We start from the raw sequence: 19,843 nt of genomic DNA, 5'->3' as shown, positions 1-19,843 counted from the left end.
AGAGGAAAACAAAGCAAAACAGAAGACTATCCTGCATCAGAATATGAAAGTTATATTCAAAGCAGAAAAAACAAAGGCATTCAAAGTCAACATAAAAAGTTTCAGCAGCCAACATGAACAGTTTCTTTTCCAAATGTACATACAAAGCATGCAGTCCAAGCTGAAATATTTACAACAAGAATGCTCAGAGACTTTTTACACTTCTGCATTAATGTCACAGTATCTGGAGGTATCCAAAGGCTTGGAAAACATACCATTTCGTTTTCCTCTTCATCTTTTTCATCTTCTAAGAAGCGAATTGCACTGACTCTGTTCACTGCCCGCTCATTCCATGTTTCATCTGACATCTCATTCACCAAACTCTCCAATGCACCACATCGTGGTAGGTTATCTGTTGGAACAGGAAAATGTAACTCAAGATTCACAGCAACATGCATGTGAAGTCACACAATCAACAGCTTTATTGTTCATAATTGCAACATTGCACAATCATTCATCCAATACCTACAAGTGGCTATTTCTACTGTTTTTGGAAGAAAACAGAACTTGCATTAGTTTTCTGTTATCAAGTACCTACACTAAATGGTTTCTGTATAAATTAGGAATTTCTGTACTTGGACTGTTTCAGAGTTTTAGAGTACTGGCTATATAATTTAATATACTTGCCACTATAATGCTTTTCTTGTGGAACATGGCTGCCAGCTGACATTAGCCAGTTCCCTAAATAGCATTCCATAACATAGGATCATTGCTTTTACTAACGTCATCCTTTCAGTATTGCTAGGCAAATGCATCCAACAATCTAAATTCCATGCTTTCTACCCTTGAAGTCATGAGATTCATCTGGAGAGGAGGAAATCTAATTTCTAGTAGTGACGTCTTTAAAGAAAGTCAAGTCAACCTCTGTTACTCTTCTTGAACTAGCTTAATCCTCTCTAATTCCAATGGGGTTAATTCATACATTTATTTTAATTCTTAACTATTCTTAAAATCCAGGAGCTGCAAACAGAGACATTTCTACACTCCTACTGTTTTAATGGTTTCTATTTGCTCCAGCCATGTATTGATATTAAGCCTGGGTACGTACAATACAGATACCCACAGCTGAATTTTTCTCCTCAGGCCCCTTTGTACTCAGTGGAGAAGAATCCACATGATTTTCTTTTAAAAGTCCATTCTTGGATGGGATAAATCACTCTCCAGTCATTACAGCAGAAATTTAAATATTAGCTCAGATGAATCCCCTTGAATGTTCACATACAGCTCTAAAAGCTTGAGGAGAAAAACATTCAGAAGTTACTGGAGCAGCAACACAGCCAACAAAAGAGTTTATGGTTCCACCTGGCCCAGAGGTAAGTTTCATCACAGAAGGTAAAAGCAACTTATACTGCAATTCTACACTTGTTAATGAATATAATAAAGCTACTGTACGGCACCTCTGCTTGAAAGAAAATTAGCTCGCTAAAAAGTAAAAAGTCCACTGTTTACTATTTGCTATGCAATTTATTCTGCTGGTAAAGAGATTGAAGATGGAAAGCCACCATTTTTCCATATTTATATGTATGTAAGATGTATAATCAATGTACACAAATATGAAACCACTACTGGGCCCACTTGGCAAGCCTCAAAATAGTGATATAAGTAATTCTTTTTCTTCCAGATCTGTATTTTATTTATTGTAGCTGTCATTGTATTTTCAATAATACTCAGTGCCAAGTTCTGAAGTCTTCTGAAGACTAATAGGATAGTAGAAAAAAAAGGTTTAATATTGAAAATTCAACCAGAACTTTGCTACTTTGCTCACTAGAGCTTATGCACATTTTATAAACCTTTACGGGACAACTCAGTAAACAAAGAAGTAATAATTCTGTACATAATGAAAAGCTGGCTCTAGGCACTCACCTTGGCAACCAGACTCAGAAGGCATCTGAGGAAGTAATACACATGTTAAAATCTTTTCTCCTGTTTCAGGGTCTGTGTCAGTCTGAAATGTCAGCAGAGGTTGGGACTGGTTATCAGACAACCACAAAGCCTTCAGCCTTAACGTAGTCAGTGAAATGGGAAGATAGGTCAGCCTAGTTCAAAAAAAGGAAAGTAAAAAAGTCAGGGCAATGCCTGAGAGTCTTAATAGATGGTCATGAAGTCAACTCAAGTATACATCATTGAGTTGGAACAAACAGGATTGAAAGTAATGCCCCTAATAGAAGGCATTGCAGTAGTCATCAATTCCAACTACTCCATTCTTAAAAACAAACAAACAAACAAACAAACAACAAACCTGCAGCTTAACTTTATTATAACTTTATAATCCTCTGAAGCTGAAAACCAGGTAAAACTATGCTGAGCTTTCTCTACTGCAGTAAAGTGCCCTGGAAGGCAGACAGCTGCTTCCCATCAGGAGCTTTACATGTGAACAGTGGCTAGAACAGAAATACGTAAGGGCCTGTGAGACAGCTGCATTGCACAGATGAGATACCATTCTCTTTTCTTCTGTTTTGGGGTTGTTTTTTTTTATTTAACTTTCTACTAAGAAGCTGAACTAATTTGCTGGTTTATGCTTTAATCCACTCATTTTTGTGTGTTGATGTTTGAAGATTTGATGTGAGAAGCTGCGAGGTCAAAGTGGTCTTCCTTGTTACTCACACTGTATCGAGAAAATACAACACTCAATACTGGTGCCACTTGACATTACAGCTTAGTAGTTTCACCTGAAGCTCTATCCATTGCCTAGATTCTCAGTTTTAATACAGAAATATATGAATCCAGAGGGTTTTTTTTAAAAACCTAATTTCTTCCTCAGGGTCAAAGTAATTCAAAAATCACACTCAGGACAACACACAAGTTATGCTACTTTTGGCCCGGGGGAAGACTACTTAGACAATTTCAACAGTAACACTGACATGAATGTCATAACTGGTTTTTTATTACTCTCTTCTTAGACATAATATCTTTTGCTATCAGAAAGAATTAAGTAAATACAGCAAAAGAACATGAAAATACAAAAATCTCTTGCCTGTTTCCAGCAACATCCAGGACATGAAGTTCAGTGGCCTGTGAAATTTCAGAGGGAATTCGAGACAATCTGTTGTCACGTACAGAAAAGACGTTAAGACTGCAGCAGCCCCCAACCTACATTTGAGAAAAGGGGGGGAAAAAAAATCAAGTCTGGTTTTGTTGCAGTACCGCAGTGTAACAAAGGCATGCAGTGCGGGTCAAGGAGTGTGTCACAGCACATTCAAGTTACAATGCCTGCCAGACACTTCCCCCAGAGGTACAGACTGCAAACAAGTGTCAGCTTCCAAGAAGTCTGATCTGTAGCAAGTCTGTAGGAGCACTGTCTTGAACAGCTGCAAATAATGGATAACTTTACATATAGGTCACATTCTAGGTACCTTTCAGAGCCTTCCACACCCAGAAGAAACCAGTAACCACACAGAAGCTATTCTGTGCCCAACATTCACAAAAAACCATACACTCAACGTTTTCTAGCTCTAGGTTTTACATATTAATTCATTCTTTCCTCATGGCAACTTTTTATCCAAGCAAGTGCAGTGGGCCTTGAAGGAAGGCAAAATGCTAAATATACCAACTCCCAAAATTTGTTGAGTCCACAAAGATTAATGAAGAGCTCACTATAAGCAGAACACTGAGTAAAATCTTTGATGCCCCGATTCATTAGAAGCACCTCATTTCAACACAATTCCCCCATGAACTGGCCTTCTTTATTTTAATCTAATATCCTCTGTCTCTATCAATTTATCCAAATATAATCATTTGCATTTGAGTGCAAAGATGGCATTTTTCAGTTCTGCCTTTAAAAATCTACATCTAGCACCAAAGGTAGCTGCTTTCACAAAGACAAACCCCCCACAATTGATCTTAAAAAACTCATTCCAACTTTATGTTCCAGAGGGAACTTCTATAAACAGGAAGATTATTAGTTGTAGCAACTCAAAACCTGCTTCAAGTAACTCTTTGTTCCTATTAACAAAGGAAACTTACCTTTGTTTGCTTATTGTACAGAGTTTCAAAAAGCATTGTTGTTTGTTTGCCAGTTCCAAAACTCAACAGAAGAAGGGGAAAAAAGATTTTTCTTTTCTTACTCCAAGGAATAGAGGCAAAATATCCCAATGCCATTTGAAGCTTTCAAGTTAAGCAGACTTAGAATCTAATTATAGAGTTAGAGTCCAAACTAAACTCAGTGGAAAATCTCAGATCAAAAATGAGAGGACATCTATAGTGACATATATCTAAGAAGGTTCTCCTCTCACACTATAGCCAATATGTAACTACGCCTTGGCCAGGAGTCCCCAAAATTAGGATGAAATTATTGTGTTCTTGTTAACTGTCAGTTGTGTCTTTGCAAAACCCACAATTCAGTCCAAACCCAAGACTGAGATTAAAGACAAACAGCACAAAATATTTTAACCAGTCAAAGGAAAAATAGTGTTGATTTAACATACACTATTTACTAAGGAAAAAGCCACTTTTAAAGGATGCAACTATGACTCACAAAATAAAACAAATGGAGCATTTACATTCCACTCACCTTCCTTTGTATCAAAAATGCTTTTTAACAGAAGAAAACAGCAATCAGCTGCTCAAGACTTCTGATTCACAAGCTATTTACAGCAGAAAGTTAAAGTGCTACATTCTTGACAAAACAAAATCTGTGCTATTTCCTTTAAATCACTGCACTTTTAAGATGCAGCTACTTCACAAGATTATCAGTTTTCCCAGCCCTGTGTGTACAACAGAACCATGAACCTTGCAAGCCATTTTAGCTTGTGAATCAAAGCCCTTAGAAACCAGCACTCAAATAGTAAGCAAACATTTCTTGGTTCAAGAATTCCACTATTCACTTTAAAGCGTGTATACATTTTTAAATAATGTGTCTTCACACGTTCACAGAGCACAGTGTGATATTAAAAACAATATATACACACTAAGTGTCTAATTGGTGTTGCTAACATGAGGAGCCGTGAAAAGCAAGAAATACAATTAGGGAATGTTAATGAGCTGGCAAGTGATGCCCTCAGTGTACACAAAGTGTCCCTTTTCATGAATGAAGTTTGTGTTACTCAGTCTTGGAGCATGGAGATCGAAACAGGTTAGCCAAACAAACAAAGTAAAGCCATGCAGCCCTGATGAGACCAAAATTTCTGTAATTTTGACAATGGGAAAATGCAGCAGTGGAATTGGGACAGCTTGAGTCATCATGCATTTAAAGCAGCTTAATGAAAGTAATAGGAGAACCATGGACTGAAGAATACTTACAGGGTTATCAATTTACCTGACCCATAATTTTCCAAGCGGCTAACAATTAAGAAAATACAAGAGATGTTCAATTTATTTTTCTTTATCCATACTAGACAAGAGCATGCCAACAAATGGAGACAGAACATACATTCTTCTACTGCCAAAGAGGGTTGTAACTCCTAAATCATTTAAACTTCAGTTGATTTAACTTTGCTCGCTATCAGTCAACAGGCTGCTGTTCAAAAGTTTTGTTTCATTCAAAGGTAGTTAAGACCTTTTATTTTAATAGGGTAGTAGCGTAGATAAAAAAGAGACACTGATTTTTTTAAATGAAACTGTTTTTAGAAAATGCAGAAAGCATTGCATTGAATGAGATATGACAAAGGAAAAAAAGACAAGCTGACAGTTAAAAATCAGCTAAAATCTTTGTCATTTCAAACAAAGATAGCACCCATCCAGCAGTACAGAAAGACACCAGGTCCAATGTTTGAAAACCTAAACATGAAGCCATAACACGGAGGCAAAGTGCACACACTACATGGCATGCAGAAAGGAAAACACTGCTGGGGCCACCATGAAGTTACATGGTACCAGAACATCACTGGTTTGGCTCACAGTGGCTAACTGAGGAAGAGCCATGCTTTCCAAGGGTCACATGCTCACAACAAACTGAGCCAGACCACCACATCTGCACCATGGACACATCTGAGGTCACAAGCCCATTCACCAGTTAAGCACACACTGCATTTCCAGCACAGACTTCACTTAATGGGGACAAGCATGTGCTTAGGCACATGTTCTAGGCACGTGAGTAACTGTTCCAAGGACTGGAGGCTTAAAGAAGTCCTCACACTCTTCTGTAGTGAGCAGGACATCAAGAAAAGATCTCACATGAGTTGTGCATGCCTAAGTCGTACTCCTGAGACTTAGTTCATTTTAGCAACTTTAGTATAAGGGTTATTGACTTGTCACATCACGCCAGCTTCAAAGAACAGTGAGCCTAGATAAAGGAAAACCACAAAAACAAAGCCCACAGGTCAGTCAGGCAGTAAATGGTCATTACTATGAAGTGCTAGTTTTAAGATCATTGGTACTTATGAAGATGGAACAAAACTGCTTATTTGCATTCAGGTAGGCTTGATTGAGAAGATGATTGTCACTAGGAGACCTCTGGATTCCACACAAAACTTCAACCCTTTAAACCCTTTAATGGATGATCTTATTGCTCTTTTCTTCTATCTCAGTCTGAGGCTCATCTTTCTGACAGCTTCCTCATTCTGGAGAAACAGTAAGGCTTGGACAAACATAGGAAGTCAGCTCAGTTGCTAAAACTCCCGCCATGTTCTCATCATGACCAGCATTTAGCACTTCACCCTCCTGCTTTTTGCCATTCATACACCCAGTACTAGTCCATCCTAGACAGTCCTCCACAAACTGCAAGTCTTAAAAGAATGCTTCTCTGCTGGTGTTTCTAATGACTCTAAAGTACATCTGTTTACTACTCAAAAGCTATGAATCAATTTTGCTGTCCTTTACCAGTTAGCATCTTTCACACAGGTATAAGCAATGCAAAAAAAACCATTATGACAAATACTGTAATGATCAGTCTTCAGTTGTCATGTGAATAGCTAAAAGTCCAGTGACACATCTCTTTTATTCAACTCTCAAAACAGCTGTCAGCACCAAAAACTCACACAGACTTATACAAGTCTGATAAATATAGTGGTAATTTAAACACAGTTCCTCTTGTGCTGCAAAATCTTTTCCAGCATGTCATATCCAACATTTTGTTTGGGTTCAAAGTAAATAAAGTCAGAATTTTCCTTGGTTCCACATAAAGTATACTAATTCTTTAACTGCAAGCACAGAATACATTTAGGGGTGGAAAAAACTGCCCAATTCATTATTATTAACTATTATTGTGCTGTCATTATTAACTTTAAATTGGCTACGAAAATCTTCAGCAAACTCACTTCAACACCTTCAAGAGTAGGAGAGGAGCTCACCAAGACAGCTTCTCAGCTCTCTGACTCAAGACAAGTTTTCCTGCACTTTTCCTTAGTACCCTTTTTTTTTTACCTCTGAGACATACATACTTCTACACAAATGAAGAAAGAGACAGGACATCAAAAGTTAAAATCAGAAAAACAAAGTGGTCCCCACTCATTTAAAAAAAAAATTAAAAAGCACAGTTATTGCCAAAAAACCCCCTGTAGTTTTACCTAATGGAGTAATAATTCTTACAATACACCTCAGAGCCAGGAAGGACACATTACCAGATCTCTGCTGGGTGTAAAGACTCATTAACAAAAGCATATAAACTGGAAAACATTCCAAGGAGGTTATTTATGCAAGTGCCAAAATCAACACACCAGTTTCATCAGCATTCCTGTGCCAGGGTGGGATTTCAACACCAAAGAGTCACCAGACAGGTCTTTCAAGTTTAGGGGGAAAAACATTTCTAACTATGAACAGGTTTAGACATTCTCAGTTCTTGCTGAAGTCTGTTTTACCACTTCAGTCAGAGAGGCGCTAAGCTGCAGAACAAGATGCTGTAGATGAAATCTGTCAGTGACTCAAGCCTTGGTCACACATTCAGTTCTTCCAGGTTTTACCTTTATCACCACACAATACAGAAGAACCTTTGAACCAGGAAACTTGGAAGGTGTATTTGCATACAAACTCCTCAATAATCCCAAGTCAAGACATTTTACACCAAAAGATGAAGAATGCTTTTACAAGTGTGCCTTGAAGCCATCTTGCAATATAATGGTTTAACACACTGACTCAAAACCAAATTCTCTTAAACTGTTTAACAAAACCAAATCCAATCAACATCCTTCTACCCCCTTCCCCAAAAAAAACCACACACCACCACAGAAAAACTAAAACTCAGAGATTATCTCACCAGGCACATAATTTTCACCATCCTACCTATAAAAGTGGTCTTTCCTACAGGACTAATTCTGGCAACACCAAGCAGATACAGTATTGGGTACATGTACTCTTCTCTCCAGCTGAATTCCACTTTTTTCTACACATATTAAAAACTGTGTCTCTATCCCTCTCCAACAGAAATCAGTAACAGCCTCTCCCACATCCATTTTTTATTGGGATGAAGACCACATATGCACAGCTGCTCTAGCACTCTGTAAGGGAGAGAAAGAATGGAAGAGGTAAGAAAAACACGTAAAGGAAAAGGTACTGAGGAAAAATATCTCCAGTGTATACTCTACTTCTGCATCCAACTCTGCTTCTGTGAGTTGATACTCACAAGTATTAATTTTGTACTAGTACTAATTTTGATGTGCAGAGGTCTGAGACCCCAGTCTTGGCCATACTTTCTCAGGAAACATCTTAAGCAACACCGAGCAGGCAGGGATGTTTAAAATTACTTCTGTCAGAAGCTTGTGCTTGAGTTGCTTATTCTTTCTATTTGTAACATTACCACCTTGGAATTCAAATGCACTGATCAAGAGTGAAATGACCCCGCAGTTAGAGAAGGGCTGACTTCCTTTAAAATTAAATAATAAAAAATTAAATATTGGCAGAGCAAAGCATAAAATCTTTACATGTAAGATTTTCAAGGCATTTGTTCTAATGAGACAGACACATTTATGTGTACTTCTTTAAAAGAAATATAAAAATTCTATTTCAAAATCGTTGATAGGGAGCCAAAGAGCTCTGCTTCCTCTGTTTCCCTGCCAAGCTCCCTTGGGAACCACCCTCTCTCATTTTTATTTCCTGGACTTCCACAACGCCTCAAAGCTCACCTGATTCCAGACACCACCTTCCATTTTCTCATTATTCACCTTCTCCAAACACAGGCTCATCCCTATCTTCAGTCCACTTCTGTGCAGGTGTCCCCTCCCTCTCTCATGTGCACTGATGTTCTCTAGACACATTCTCATTCTTCACTTCACCCTCGGATATCCCCCAACTCCTTCACCAACTGAGCAACACATTCCACCTCTGAAAAACATTGCTGGTTCCAAGCCTTCAGTATCTTGCTCAGCATTAATGCCTGTATTGTTCTGAACTGAGCTCCTGACCCCACCATACCCCCAAACAGACACAATTCCATTTTCACCCAGCTTCACCTGCTTCTGCAGCTGAGCCCTCTCCTCTTGCCTGCTCCTTCCAGGCCACACTGACTGCCCTTATGCACCACCTCCAATATCACATATTCCATTAACTGAGAAAAGTGCTTATACACTACACAAGCTATTAATGGCCAATCTGGAAATAAATCGTACCAGTAAAACTTTCCATGCAAAACTCAGAACAATTCTGCTCAAAGGTGGAGTGGACATAAAATTGCACAAGTCTCAAGTACAGGTATTTTAGCAAAGAAAGTCTTCTGCTGAATGAACACAAGATCAGAAAGATATTAAGCTGTTAGAGAGCATCCAAAAGAGGGCAACAAAGATGGTGAAGGGCCTTGAGGGGAAGTTGTATAAGGAGCAGCTGAGGTCACTTGGTCTGTTCAACCTGGAGAGGAGAAGACTGAGGGGAGACCTCACTGCAGTTACAGCTTCCTCATGGAGGAAGAGGAGGGACAGATACTGATCTCTTCTCTGTGGTGATCAGTGACAGGAACTGAGGGAATGCCCTGAAGTTGTGCCAAGGGAGGTGTAGGCTGGATATTACAGAACCCTGGTTTCTTCACCCAGGGTTGCTGGGCAATGGAACAGCTCCCCGGGGCAGTGGTCACAGCACATCCTGACAGAGTTCAGGAACAGTGCTCTCAGGCACATGGGATGACTCTTGGGGTGTCATGTGCAGGGCCGGGAGGTGAACTCCTGATGGGTTCCTTCCAACTCAGCATCTTATGATGAAAACTGCTATCACATACCAATCCTAGTAGTCTTCCCAGGATCTTGTCTCTTGCTAGCCATCATTCAACCTGTCTGGGTAAGCCCTGTCACAATTCTTTGCTCAAAACCAGAAGCACCACAGTAGGGAAGACACTGTTTTGCTAGAAAAGCTGCAGTACTCACATGTCTCACCCCTCACCTTTCCTCAATTAGGTGACTGGCCTGTGGCAGCTCAGACCCAGGACACTGGAATTGTTGCTGTCAGTGCCACAGCAGGATTCTCTGCCCCTGCTTGATCCCTCTTCTTCAGACAATCAGCTCTCACCCATCTCCTTGCCACTTCACTTCCTTCTCACACCTCCTTCTTGAGCTGTCCAAGCTCCATAAAGAAGTGAGCCAGAGCTGATACTCCTCTCAATTACCATCCATTGGCTGTCACCTGAGTACATAACCTTCCTTCTCCTTAAGTGACTGAAACTGGAGAACAATAGCTCAGAGCCACATGTTAGATAACAAAATTTAAAGGGAGAACTACTTGGATAAAAATTACAGAGAAAAAGTAGTACAAATAAGAACCAACTCACAGTTCCATGCTGCAATCACAGGATGATGCTTTCCCAACTTCTTTCCACAATTTACTGCTGAACTAAACTTGTAAAGCCTTCATTATATTTAGTTTCACAACACAAACTCTAGCCTCATTTCATTCCACACACTGTTACAACAGACAAGAAGTCCTAGTGTTCATAGCTGTAAAATATGAGGTATCTTGGTCACATCACATCCTTATGTTTAAGCACAGAAGTAGTCCAGAGATCTCCAACAGCAAAAAGACTGTCAAGACAGTCACTGAGCCACTTTTCAGAGTATGAAACCTTCCCTTTGATATTGGTCACTGGAGCGAGGTGAGGAAGAGTGTGGCAGTAGTTTCATACTACATGCAGAAGAGACATATTAGTGTCGCATTCACCCTACCAGAACTCCAAGTCTTCAAATAGTGCAGGACCTGACATCCATACTGGGAATTACCAGTTAAAAGCTAATTAGACCCAAGTTAGTTACAAGCTAATTAGATCCAAGCCTTTCTGTTCAACTGCAAAGACATTTTGCACTTCCAAGCCATCAAATCACTACGGTTTAGATCTAGTGGACAAGTTTCTGGTTGTGATCAGTTTGGAAAGAATACCCACTGGACCAAAGTTGCCTGCTACTTCTCATAGGCATTTGAAATCAAGAGTTTTCTGTTTCTATAATGTCATCAGCACAAAACTTACCTCTTTGGGCAAAGATGTTAATTTGTTTCTATCAGCATTCAAATTGTTCAGCTTCTTTAGCTTTCCAATGCTCTTCGGCAATGACTGCGCCAACAAAAACAAAATAATATACAAACAATTCATAAATAAACAGAGTCAGGAAAAACCACTTAACTCACTTTTAAAATTAATTAACAGTCTGATCCACTTTCAAAATTGAAGTGTAGTTAATCCTCATTACTGCCAGACTTTCCAAAGAAGATCCAAAGGTTTACACTGCAGAACAAGTGTCTAGGAATGTCAGTTTCTAACACAAATTCACTCATTAATTATCTCTGCACTACAATAACAGACACACAGCAGCTGTGTACAGAATGCATGTACATAGGTGTATTATCCAACTTTACACTCCCAAATTTGCTCCTCAGTTAGCTATCTCCTACTCAGGTGCTATGAATTGACTGTTGGAGAGGCATCTTCTTAACAGTCCTAAGCTTCTAACTCAACCAAGTACCAAGTGAGCTTAAGAAATGATCAACCCTAGTTTATTTAAAGACACCTACTCTCCAAGTGTCAGTGTCACATGAAGTTTCAAAATAATGGAAGGAAACACCTAACAGAAGGAATTCTGAGATTTTATTTTAATTGATCACATATCATATTTAACACCTGTCTAGAGCAGATCAGCAGAGCAAGGAGCAGTACAAGTTCTGCAGTGCTCAGGGCTTCTATTCAGGTCCTGCAAGGATCCAGATAATGCACAGCAAAAACTGGCAATAATGCAATACAGCACAAACCCCCCATCAAAACCACAACTAAGTAAGTGATACCTGCACTCCACATGCTCCAATTCTCTCACTGGTCATGAAAGACCCAGGAGTGAATATGTAAATGCTTAAGCATTGAAGGGTGGATTGTTACTACACACAATGTGATCTCCACATTCATTTAACAGGTAAGAAATAAGATGCATTTAAAGAAAATGCAGTGCTTAGCAGTAGCAAGGGTGAGTAACCTAACGAGCTAACTGATTCAGCACTTAACAGCAGCTCTTATTACCACCTGCCATTTGAGCAGCCATGACCATGCATACCTGCAGTTGGTTTTCTGTGAGAACTAGTTCAGTAAGGCTTTCACAGTCTCCAATGGAATCAGTTAGCTGGATCAGCTTGTTCTGATCAACCTTCAAAATGGACAGTCTCCGCAATTTTCCTGGACAGAAACAACAACATGGATTTTTAGTCTAGTATTCTCCAATACCTTTAAATACGTACATTTTTACTGCTGCAAAACTTCCAGAAGTCTTCTAAAACAGTAATTTTTTTTTAGGTAAAATAAAATAACCCAAGCACTGCTTCACTTAGTGCTTGCACTATTTCTGCAAGTTTTAATACCACTGAATTCATACTCAATATAAGTATTCATAGCCAACATTTAATCATAATAAATTGCAATGAAGTTACAATCTGAATGATATCCCATGTAAATACCAACGATGTGTCTACCCAAATGCCTATAAACAAGTGAAAATTATCTGTTTGTTCCTCAATTATACATGTTTATTAATAAAGGAATGTTCAGAAGATCACCTACACCTAATCAGCCACAGTGAGACTGTCTTGCACTGAAGTGACAGCCCAAACCCAAACAGGATCAAGGTATCTTTGTCCTAACAGAGAACCTAATTAGTCAGACAGGAAACCTAAGTTTATTCTTTAGATGAGAAATCAAACTTCTTTTGAAGGTCATTTTCTCATGAAGAACAAAATACTGTTTCAGCACAGAAAACTAAATTTGTTCTACTCCTTTGTATCAGAATGGTCTTTGGTGCAAAAGCTGACTCAGGCAGAGCCCATAACAGAGAATTCAGGAGATAACACTAGGTGCTGATACCTCACTGCCATCTCTGTGTGGTCCAAAACAGCTGTAATAGTCTGGAGTATCAAATTCACTGATGATGCTAAATCACGAAGGGATGTCTGACACAGAAAGACAGCAACTAAACAGAAACCTGAGGCTTAGCACAGAGAAGTGCAGAGCTCTGCACCCAAACAAAATAAACCTGTGCACCAGCACAGGCTGGGAAGTAAAATAAACAGCTATACAAGAGTCCTGCTGGAAAGCACATGGATACTATGGTGAGCACCAGGCTGAATAGTAAAGAGCAGTGAGCTCTCATCAGAAACAAACACCAACTAGACTACATTAGAATTATAGCCAACAGATCAATGGAAGTTGCTGTATCCTATCAACCTGAAATTAGTGAAACCACACCTGTAAAATCATTCTCAGTTTCAAGTAATGTCCTGTCTTCCTCCTCAACTCCCCTGTTCAAGTGATGGGGGCCCAGTAGGAAGCTATCAGGATGGCCAGAGCACATGTGAGCTGAGGCTGAAGGCATCTGGCAGCTGCCCAGAGCCCCTTGCAGGGCAGTTATGGACACAACAGAGCCAAACTCTCCTCTGCAGGGGCAGATGAGGTAGCAATGGCTGCAAATCACAGCGTGGGTGATCCCATCTGGACCCCAGGAGCAGCTTCCTCAGTGAGAGGTGGTGCAGCACTGGCACAGGCTGCCTGGGGGTGCTGGAGCTCCATCAGAGCTCTGGGGGCTGAGGAGATACAGACACAGCTGACCTGAGCCAGTGCTGCTGGTGAGAGCCCTGCTTCAAGAGCTCTACAGATCCACCAGTCCCACCAAGGATCCAGTGATCAGCTGGGCAATGCCCAGGAGCTTCCACAGAGACCAGCAAAGTTCTCTTCTGCCAAGCTCTGTCCAGCCACGTGCATGGGCTGCTGACTTTCAGGAGCTACAGCTCCATTTCTGATGTACAACTGTACTGGCCAGCACAGGTCAGCAGAGAGGGCTGCTACAACTCCCTGTCAAACACAAATCAGAGAGGGCTGCTACAACTCCCTGTCAAACACAAATCAGAGAGGGCTGCTACAACTCCCTGTCAAACACAAATCAGAGAGGGCTGCTACAACTCCCTGTCAAACCCATGTTAGGCAGCTGTAGGACTCACAGTTGTCAGCCCACTCCCCAAGTCTAACTTCTAGAGAAGGTTTTCTTAGTCTTATACAGAATATATAGGAAGGGGGAAGGACTGATCACTCTTTTCTGAATGTTTAATATGGTTAAACCATATTCACGAGTCCTCCTTCCCCTACACCTTTTTTTTTAAGTCCTCTCAAGGAGAAGGCACACTCCTACAACGTGGAACTTCCCAGAAAAACAGCTGATGAGTAGAGGAAAAAAAAGCTTGTTCATCTACTTGTCACAAGTACTGCATGGGTAAAAAACATACACCTTAAAAAAGGCACTGGTAACGCTTCAGGAAACAATCTTCAGTTACTGAACCCAATCTATGGGGTGAGACACAGAAAGGTTGTAGTTTGAATCCTCAAGGCAAGGATTAATGCACTGCAAGGCAAACAGTCTTCTACTAGGTTCAGTAGAGGATTAATCACATTGTCCAGTTGAAGATAAATACACATCACCATTCAAAATTCTGTATTTTTTGTAGTGATACTTTCAGTTAGGCTTATCACTTGACCCACAGCATGTTACAAGCTAACATTTTACAGTGTTAAAGAGATCTGATGGTGAAATGGATACAATGGGAACTGAAGGGACATGTTAACATTTATGTTGTTTGGGAGGTATCAAGTGAAGACTGAAAGAGGATTATGAGGGAGTCATTATGCAGACAATTAAAATGCAACATTAATAGAGCTATGCATTTGTTACTCAGCAATAGGAATAAAAAACAACATGAGACAAGCTCATCTCTTGCACAAAAAGACTTTAAAAACCCAAATGACTTCCACTTACAGTGGGTTAAATGGTTCTGTGTGATAGCATTCACTTTGGACTCACCAATGCCATCAGGTAAGACCTGAAGTAAATTCTGAGAAACAAGCAAGTCTGTTAAAGAAGTCAGACCACTAATTTCTTCAGGAAGGCATTCCAATTTATTTTCAGAAACATCCAGACAAAGCAGGTTTTTCAGGTTTCCTACTTCCTGCGATACAAGGAAAAAAATTTAAGTCATGCCCAAACACGTAAGAAAGCACTTTGAAAAATGTACCATCACAATGAAATTCCACAAAGAAAAACAATTATCTGTATGACCTCTTAATTGGCCATTCTTTGTATGACCTCTAAAAGCAGAAAAAAAGTAAATATTTACATTTTACATATGATAAACTATCCGAGTGATTCAGTCACACTTTCTGATTTTAAATATTAAACTGGCTTCAGTAGTCAGGCAAGCTATGCTGAGCACACCCCGGCAAGCACCAGCCAAACCTGGAGTTTTCCTCAAGTAAAGACTGCAGAGTTGTTTTTTTCAGAATGGCAGATTATCAACCACCACCTAATTAAAGTCTACTCCTCCCAATCAACCCTAGGCAAATTAAGATTAGTCTCTCTTGGCTGCTACAGCAACATGCCATGACATCTAGGGATTTCGTATCTTCACATCTCCCAACTACAACAAATGTAGAAATAAGAACTGGGGGTGTTGCTTTAGCAATTATGTTTGAACTGCCAAGTTATACTGCTATCACCTACTACTATTAATGACTACTTAAGTTTTTATCATGGCAATCCAACCATTAGACAGAAAAATACCTTTGTCTGTTAGCTATCAGAGCACCCCCCCATTCCACACACACACAGACACCCCTATACACACCTGAGGACAGATCTCATTTTAGTCATCCAAATCACCTTTCAGAGAAAAAGCTGAGGAAGAAGTGCCTTCTACTTCTACATATATTAAGTTTTCATACAGCAATGGCCTTGATCCTAACTTACAAAATCAGTTCTTTTTCTTTTGAACTGTCTGCCCCTCAAGAGGATCTTTCATTAAACACATACCCTTTATCCTACAAGTTCATCCTTTCAACTTTGGACAAAATACACAATAACAGCCAGTTTCAATAAAAGTGGCTGCTAAAGTCACACTCCACCTTTTATGAGTGATCATCTCTACTTACTAGGCCAAGCCAACAAAAACAAAGTCAACTAAGCCCACTAAACTGTAACGGATTTACAAGACACACAGTTGACAACGAGATCCATACAGCAAGTAACAGCAAACTGGAAGAGGAACAAAAGAAAACAGGTTTTGACTTGGCTGTAAGGGAAAAAGAGGGAAGAGGAACCATCTCACATATTATAAGAATTTAGAGTGCTGTAAGGTTTAAATGCTAAGTTCCCTTATCCTGTGACTGATATCAGATGGGGGATTTGCCTGCATAAATTAAAATTTCTATTTATGGCAACAGTTCCATTACTGTACTTCTTCTAAACACCATGGTTAATGGATGAAGATGACTACAAAATTTTTTTAAAAAATCATACTCAAAACTTTTAAAACTGCAATTCAGACAGATACACAAGGTGAGGGTTAGCTCAGACAACTAATGGCTTCCTGATCTTAGGGCAAGAACTATAAACAGAGTATGTGTCATCCTACAAACTGAACAATGTGCCTATTAGGAAACAATTCTTTTGTCAAAATGCTTAAAAGAAAATTTCTGACAACACAGAGTATCATGGCCAATCCCTTGCAAAGGAATTTTTCAAGAGAAAACACTTACACACCCAAAACCAAACCCAGGCAAAGTAGACTGAGAAAATATTCCATTTTAAAGCACTTCCCTGTAGGAATGAATGAAAATGTTTTCTTTCAAGAACATCTTCAGAACAGTAGCAGTAGAGCTCATTTTTACCTGAGGTATTTCAGCTAATTGGTTTCCGTCCAACCAAAGGTCTTTAAGATTGAAAAGTGCACCAATTGTTTCTGGCTATAACATAAAAAGCAGTAAAGTTAAGTAGCATAGGAGTTTCAAGTAAAAAAAAATTGCCACCCCACAATTACAGTCAAAGTAAACCAATTCTTACTGCACTATTTAGAGGTACCTTGGTTAGAAGTAGCAAGGGCAACTGTATTTGGGAACTCCATCATACAAATTAATTGCTACAGCTTAATAATCTACCATTCTTTCCTGGCATGCACTAACAAATTGCCTGCACACCCTTGACCTACTGAAAATCCATCCAACATTTACCTGAATCACCTTTAGGAGATGACAGATAGATTTCTGGAAGGTCAATCTGCGACAATGTAGGACCTCTCAACCCTCAACAATTTTGCCTCAGCCCCTCCCTGAAGATTCCCACTCTCACCCTGGAAATTTAACTTTCATCTGTGCTTAGCCCATCCAGCTCCTGACACAAGTCCATGTGGTCATTGTAACTGCAAGCATAGACAAGATTTTGTGTTCCTCCACTCCTTTTTATTTCCATAAAAAAGCTGTGCTGCACTCTCATTTTCTGCAGGTTTTTGAGTAAAGTGATACTGTACTCAACAAGACTAAACAGATATGGAAGCACCAGCTCACTGTCAAAATTCATCTGTACCTATAAAAAGACTCTCCCTCCATTCATTTTTCTTTCCTCAGTTTTGGACATCCTACAACCGATTTAATCTAAATTATGCATAAAACAAGACCAATGTGCAGTTTCAGTGCTATATTCTCCCTTACCAAATGATAAAGTTCATTGTTTCCTAAATCAAGTTCTTCTAGTCGCTGCAGCTGGGCAAGTGATCTGTGAGATGAGATAAATCAAAACAAAACCACATTAGACTAAAGCAACAGAAACCCCATGTATTTGAATAAGCTCATTTTACTGAAACTTGCATTTCAAATTACAATGTACTGTAGGCAGACAGTTATTTTACCAGGCACAGACTGTTTGCAGTAGTATCTTACTGAAAAAAAATAATATGGCTTGTCAGTGTAACTGTATGACCTTAAAACTTAGTATAGACAATCAAATCATTACTTTTTTTTTTATTTTAACAGTAAGTCCCCAGGGTAGCAAATGCCACATACTTTAGTATAGTTAGTTAGATTCACTTTTAGGGGAATTTTTTTTTTTACAGTTTGCAACTGGATAAAAATTCCCCATAGTGATCACATAACTATGTGACTCAAGACTCAATATCCATCATTGATCATCTCAACATGATCCATCAATTTCTGAAATACTTCTGGTTTTGAGACTGCAAACAGAGGGTTTTGCACAAAAGGATGTAAAAAAAGTTCAAAGCAACAGACAAGAGAGGGCCACCCTTCAAATCAGGCTCATAGAGCTCTTGCTTACTTTCTCCAAAGCTGCAGTAGCACGAAAACCAGAAAGAATTGTCAGTACGTTACTGACAGTCAGGATTTTCAAGGAGCAATAAAACTGTCAACATTTTTGATAGCTTCATACTGACACTGGATGGGCAAACTCAGCTAGCAATTCCTATCTTCTGATCACTGACATTAAAGTGTCTTGTGGCTCACTGCTATGAAGAGCCACAACCAAGGCACTTGGGTAGACTGACAGGAAAAAATTACCCCAAAGCAACTGGGGAAGAGATTCTGATTTTAAAAAGGTAAATCTTTTACAGTATATATTAGATTACCTAAACAAGTAGAAGAGGAGTCACCAAAACTCTTGCAAGAAGCAACCAGATAGCAAAGGAAGGAAGGAAACTCCTTCACTAGAGAAAGAAGAGGCTGTCCCAGGCAGACAAAAAGGATCTCCAAAGTATAAGATACCATATTAGTCTAAGAAAAGACCACCAATTTCTCTGCCATAATACAGACAGTACAGAAACATCTAGATAACTTTTTTTCTCCAAAAATCAGAGTGGGTGAAGTCAGACTTCAGACATCAGCAGGCCTAGTTTGCTACCAAGGGTTTCACCTCCAGGTTTTAGAAGCTTTTGGCCACTCAGCCCTGAATACAAACACTTATTTAAATGCTATAAAGGTCTAGAGTGAAAATCTTGGAGCTCTTACTGGTCTACTTTCACAGTTACAAAATTTAACTAGGAGGAAAACCCAAACCACCACTCCCACTGCAGATGGGCTTGTCCAATGCATGCAGGACATGTTTGGTGATGCTGTATGTCATACAGAATATTTTTTTATAGAACACAGACAATCCATGCAGACTGCAGGTTCCTGCTACTAATCAAGTACAACTAGAAGTAATGGATGTAAGTAGATGTTGCTAAAAGAAGGCTGTATCTCATATTGTCAATTGGCTTTGAATATTTTTTCTAGCTGTCATTTGGTTTCATATGTTAGCACATTTTAAGAATAACAACATTTTATGTTCATACAATGAAACACATGCAATGTGACTTACTCAGGTAAATATGTCAGCAAATTTTCTCTCAGTTCCAGTGAAGCCAGGTTATAAAGACTAAAAAAAAAACCCAAAAAAACACATTTTAATACCATTTTATTTTTTATATTCCAGATTCTATGAAGAAAAATGTGCGTTCACACAGTTTAAAACAAGTCGCTATAAACTGATTTTTTGTTGTTTTAATTACACCAGATCATCTTGTGAAAGGCAGAATAGAAAGAATAAGTTTTTGCTTGTTTCTCTGTGATATTTCAACACATTAAAGCTAGGAAGTAAACAGACAAAACACAGATTTC

General features: G+C 39.2%; 1 protein-coding gene across 1 annotated transcript in view; it reads right to left on the bottom strand.

Annotated features, from left to right (window-relative positions):
- The window catches only part of LRRC1 (leucine rich repeat containing 1), a 69,180-nt gene that overhangs the window by 2,790 nt on the left and 46,547 nt on the right, over positions 1–19,843 (bottom strand). Inside the window, exons 5-13 of the mRNA XM_030945112.1 lie at positions 19,545–19,601; positions 17,885–17,948; positions 17,069–17,143; positions 15,207–15,351; positions 12,423–12,541; positions 11,351–11,434; positions 3,014–3,129; positions 1,903–2,075; positions 255–391 (exon numbers count right to left, since the gene is read on the bottom strand). Coding sequence (XP_030800972.1) covers positions 255–391; positions 1,903–2,075; positions 3,014–3,129; positions 11,351–11,434; positions 12,423–12,541; positions 15,207–15,351; positions 17,069–17,143; positions 17,885–17,948; positions 19,545–19,601 — 970 coding nt within the window. The remainder of the gene's footprint in view (positions 1–254; positions 392–1,902; positions 2,076–3,013; positions 3,130–11,350; positions 11,435–12,422; positions 12,542–15,206; positions 15,352–17,068; positions 17,144–17,884; positions 17,949–19,544; positions 19,602–19,843) is intronic.

Source organism: Camarhynchus parvulus, chromosome 3 (genome assembly GCF_901933205.1).
Source record: "Camarhynchus parvulus chromosome 3, STF_HiC, whole genome shotgun sequence".
Classification (NCBI taxonomy): domain Eukaryota; kingdom Metazoa; phylum Chordata; class Aves; order Passeriformes; family Thraupidae; genus Camarhynchus; species Camarhynchus parvulus.
The sequence above is the reverse complement of the archived record's forward strand: the minus strand, read 5'-3'. Positions and strand labels throughout refer to the sequence as shown.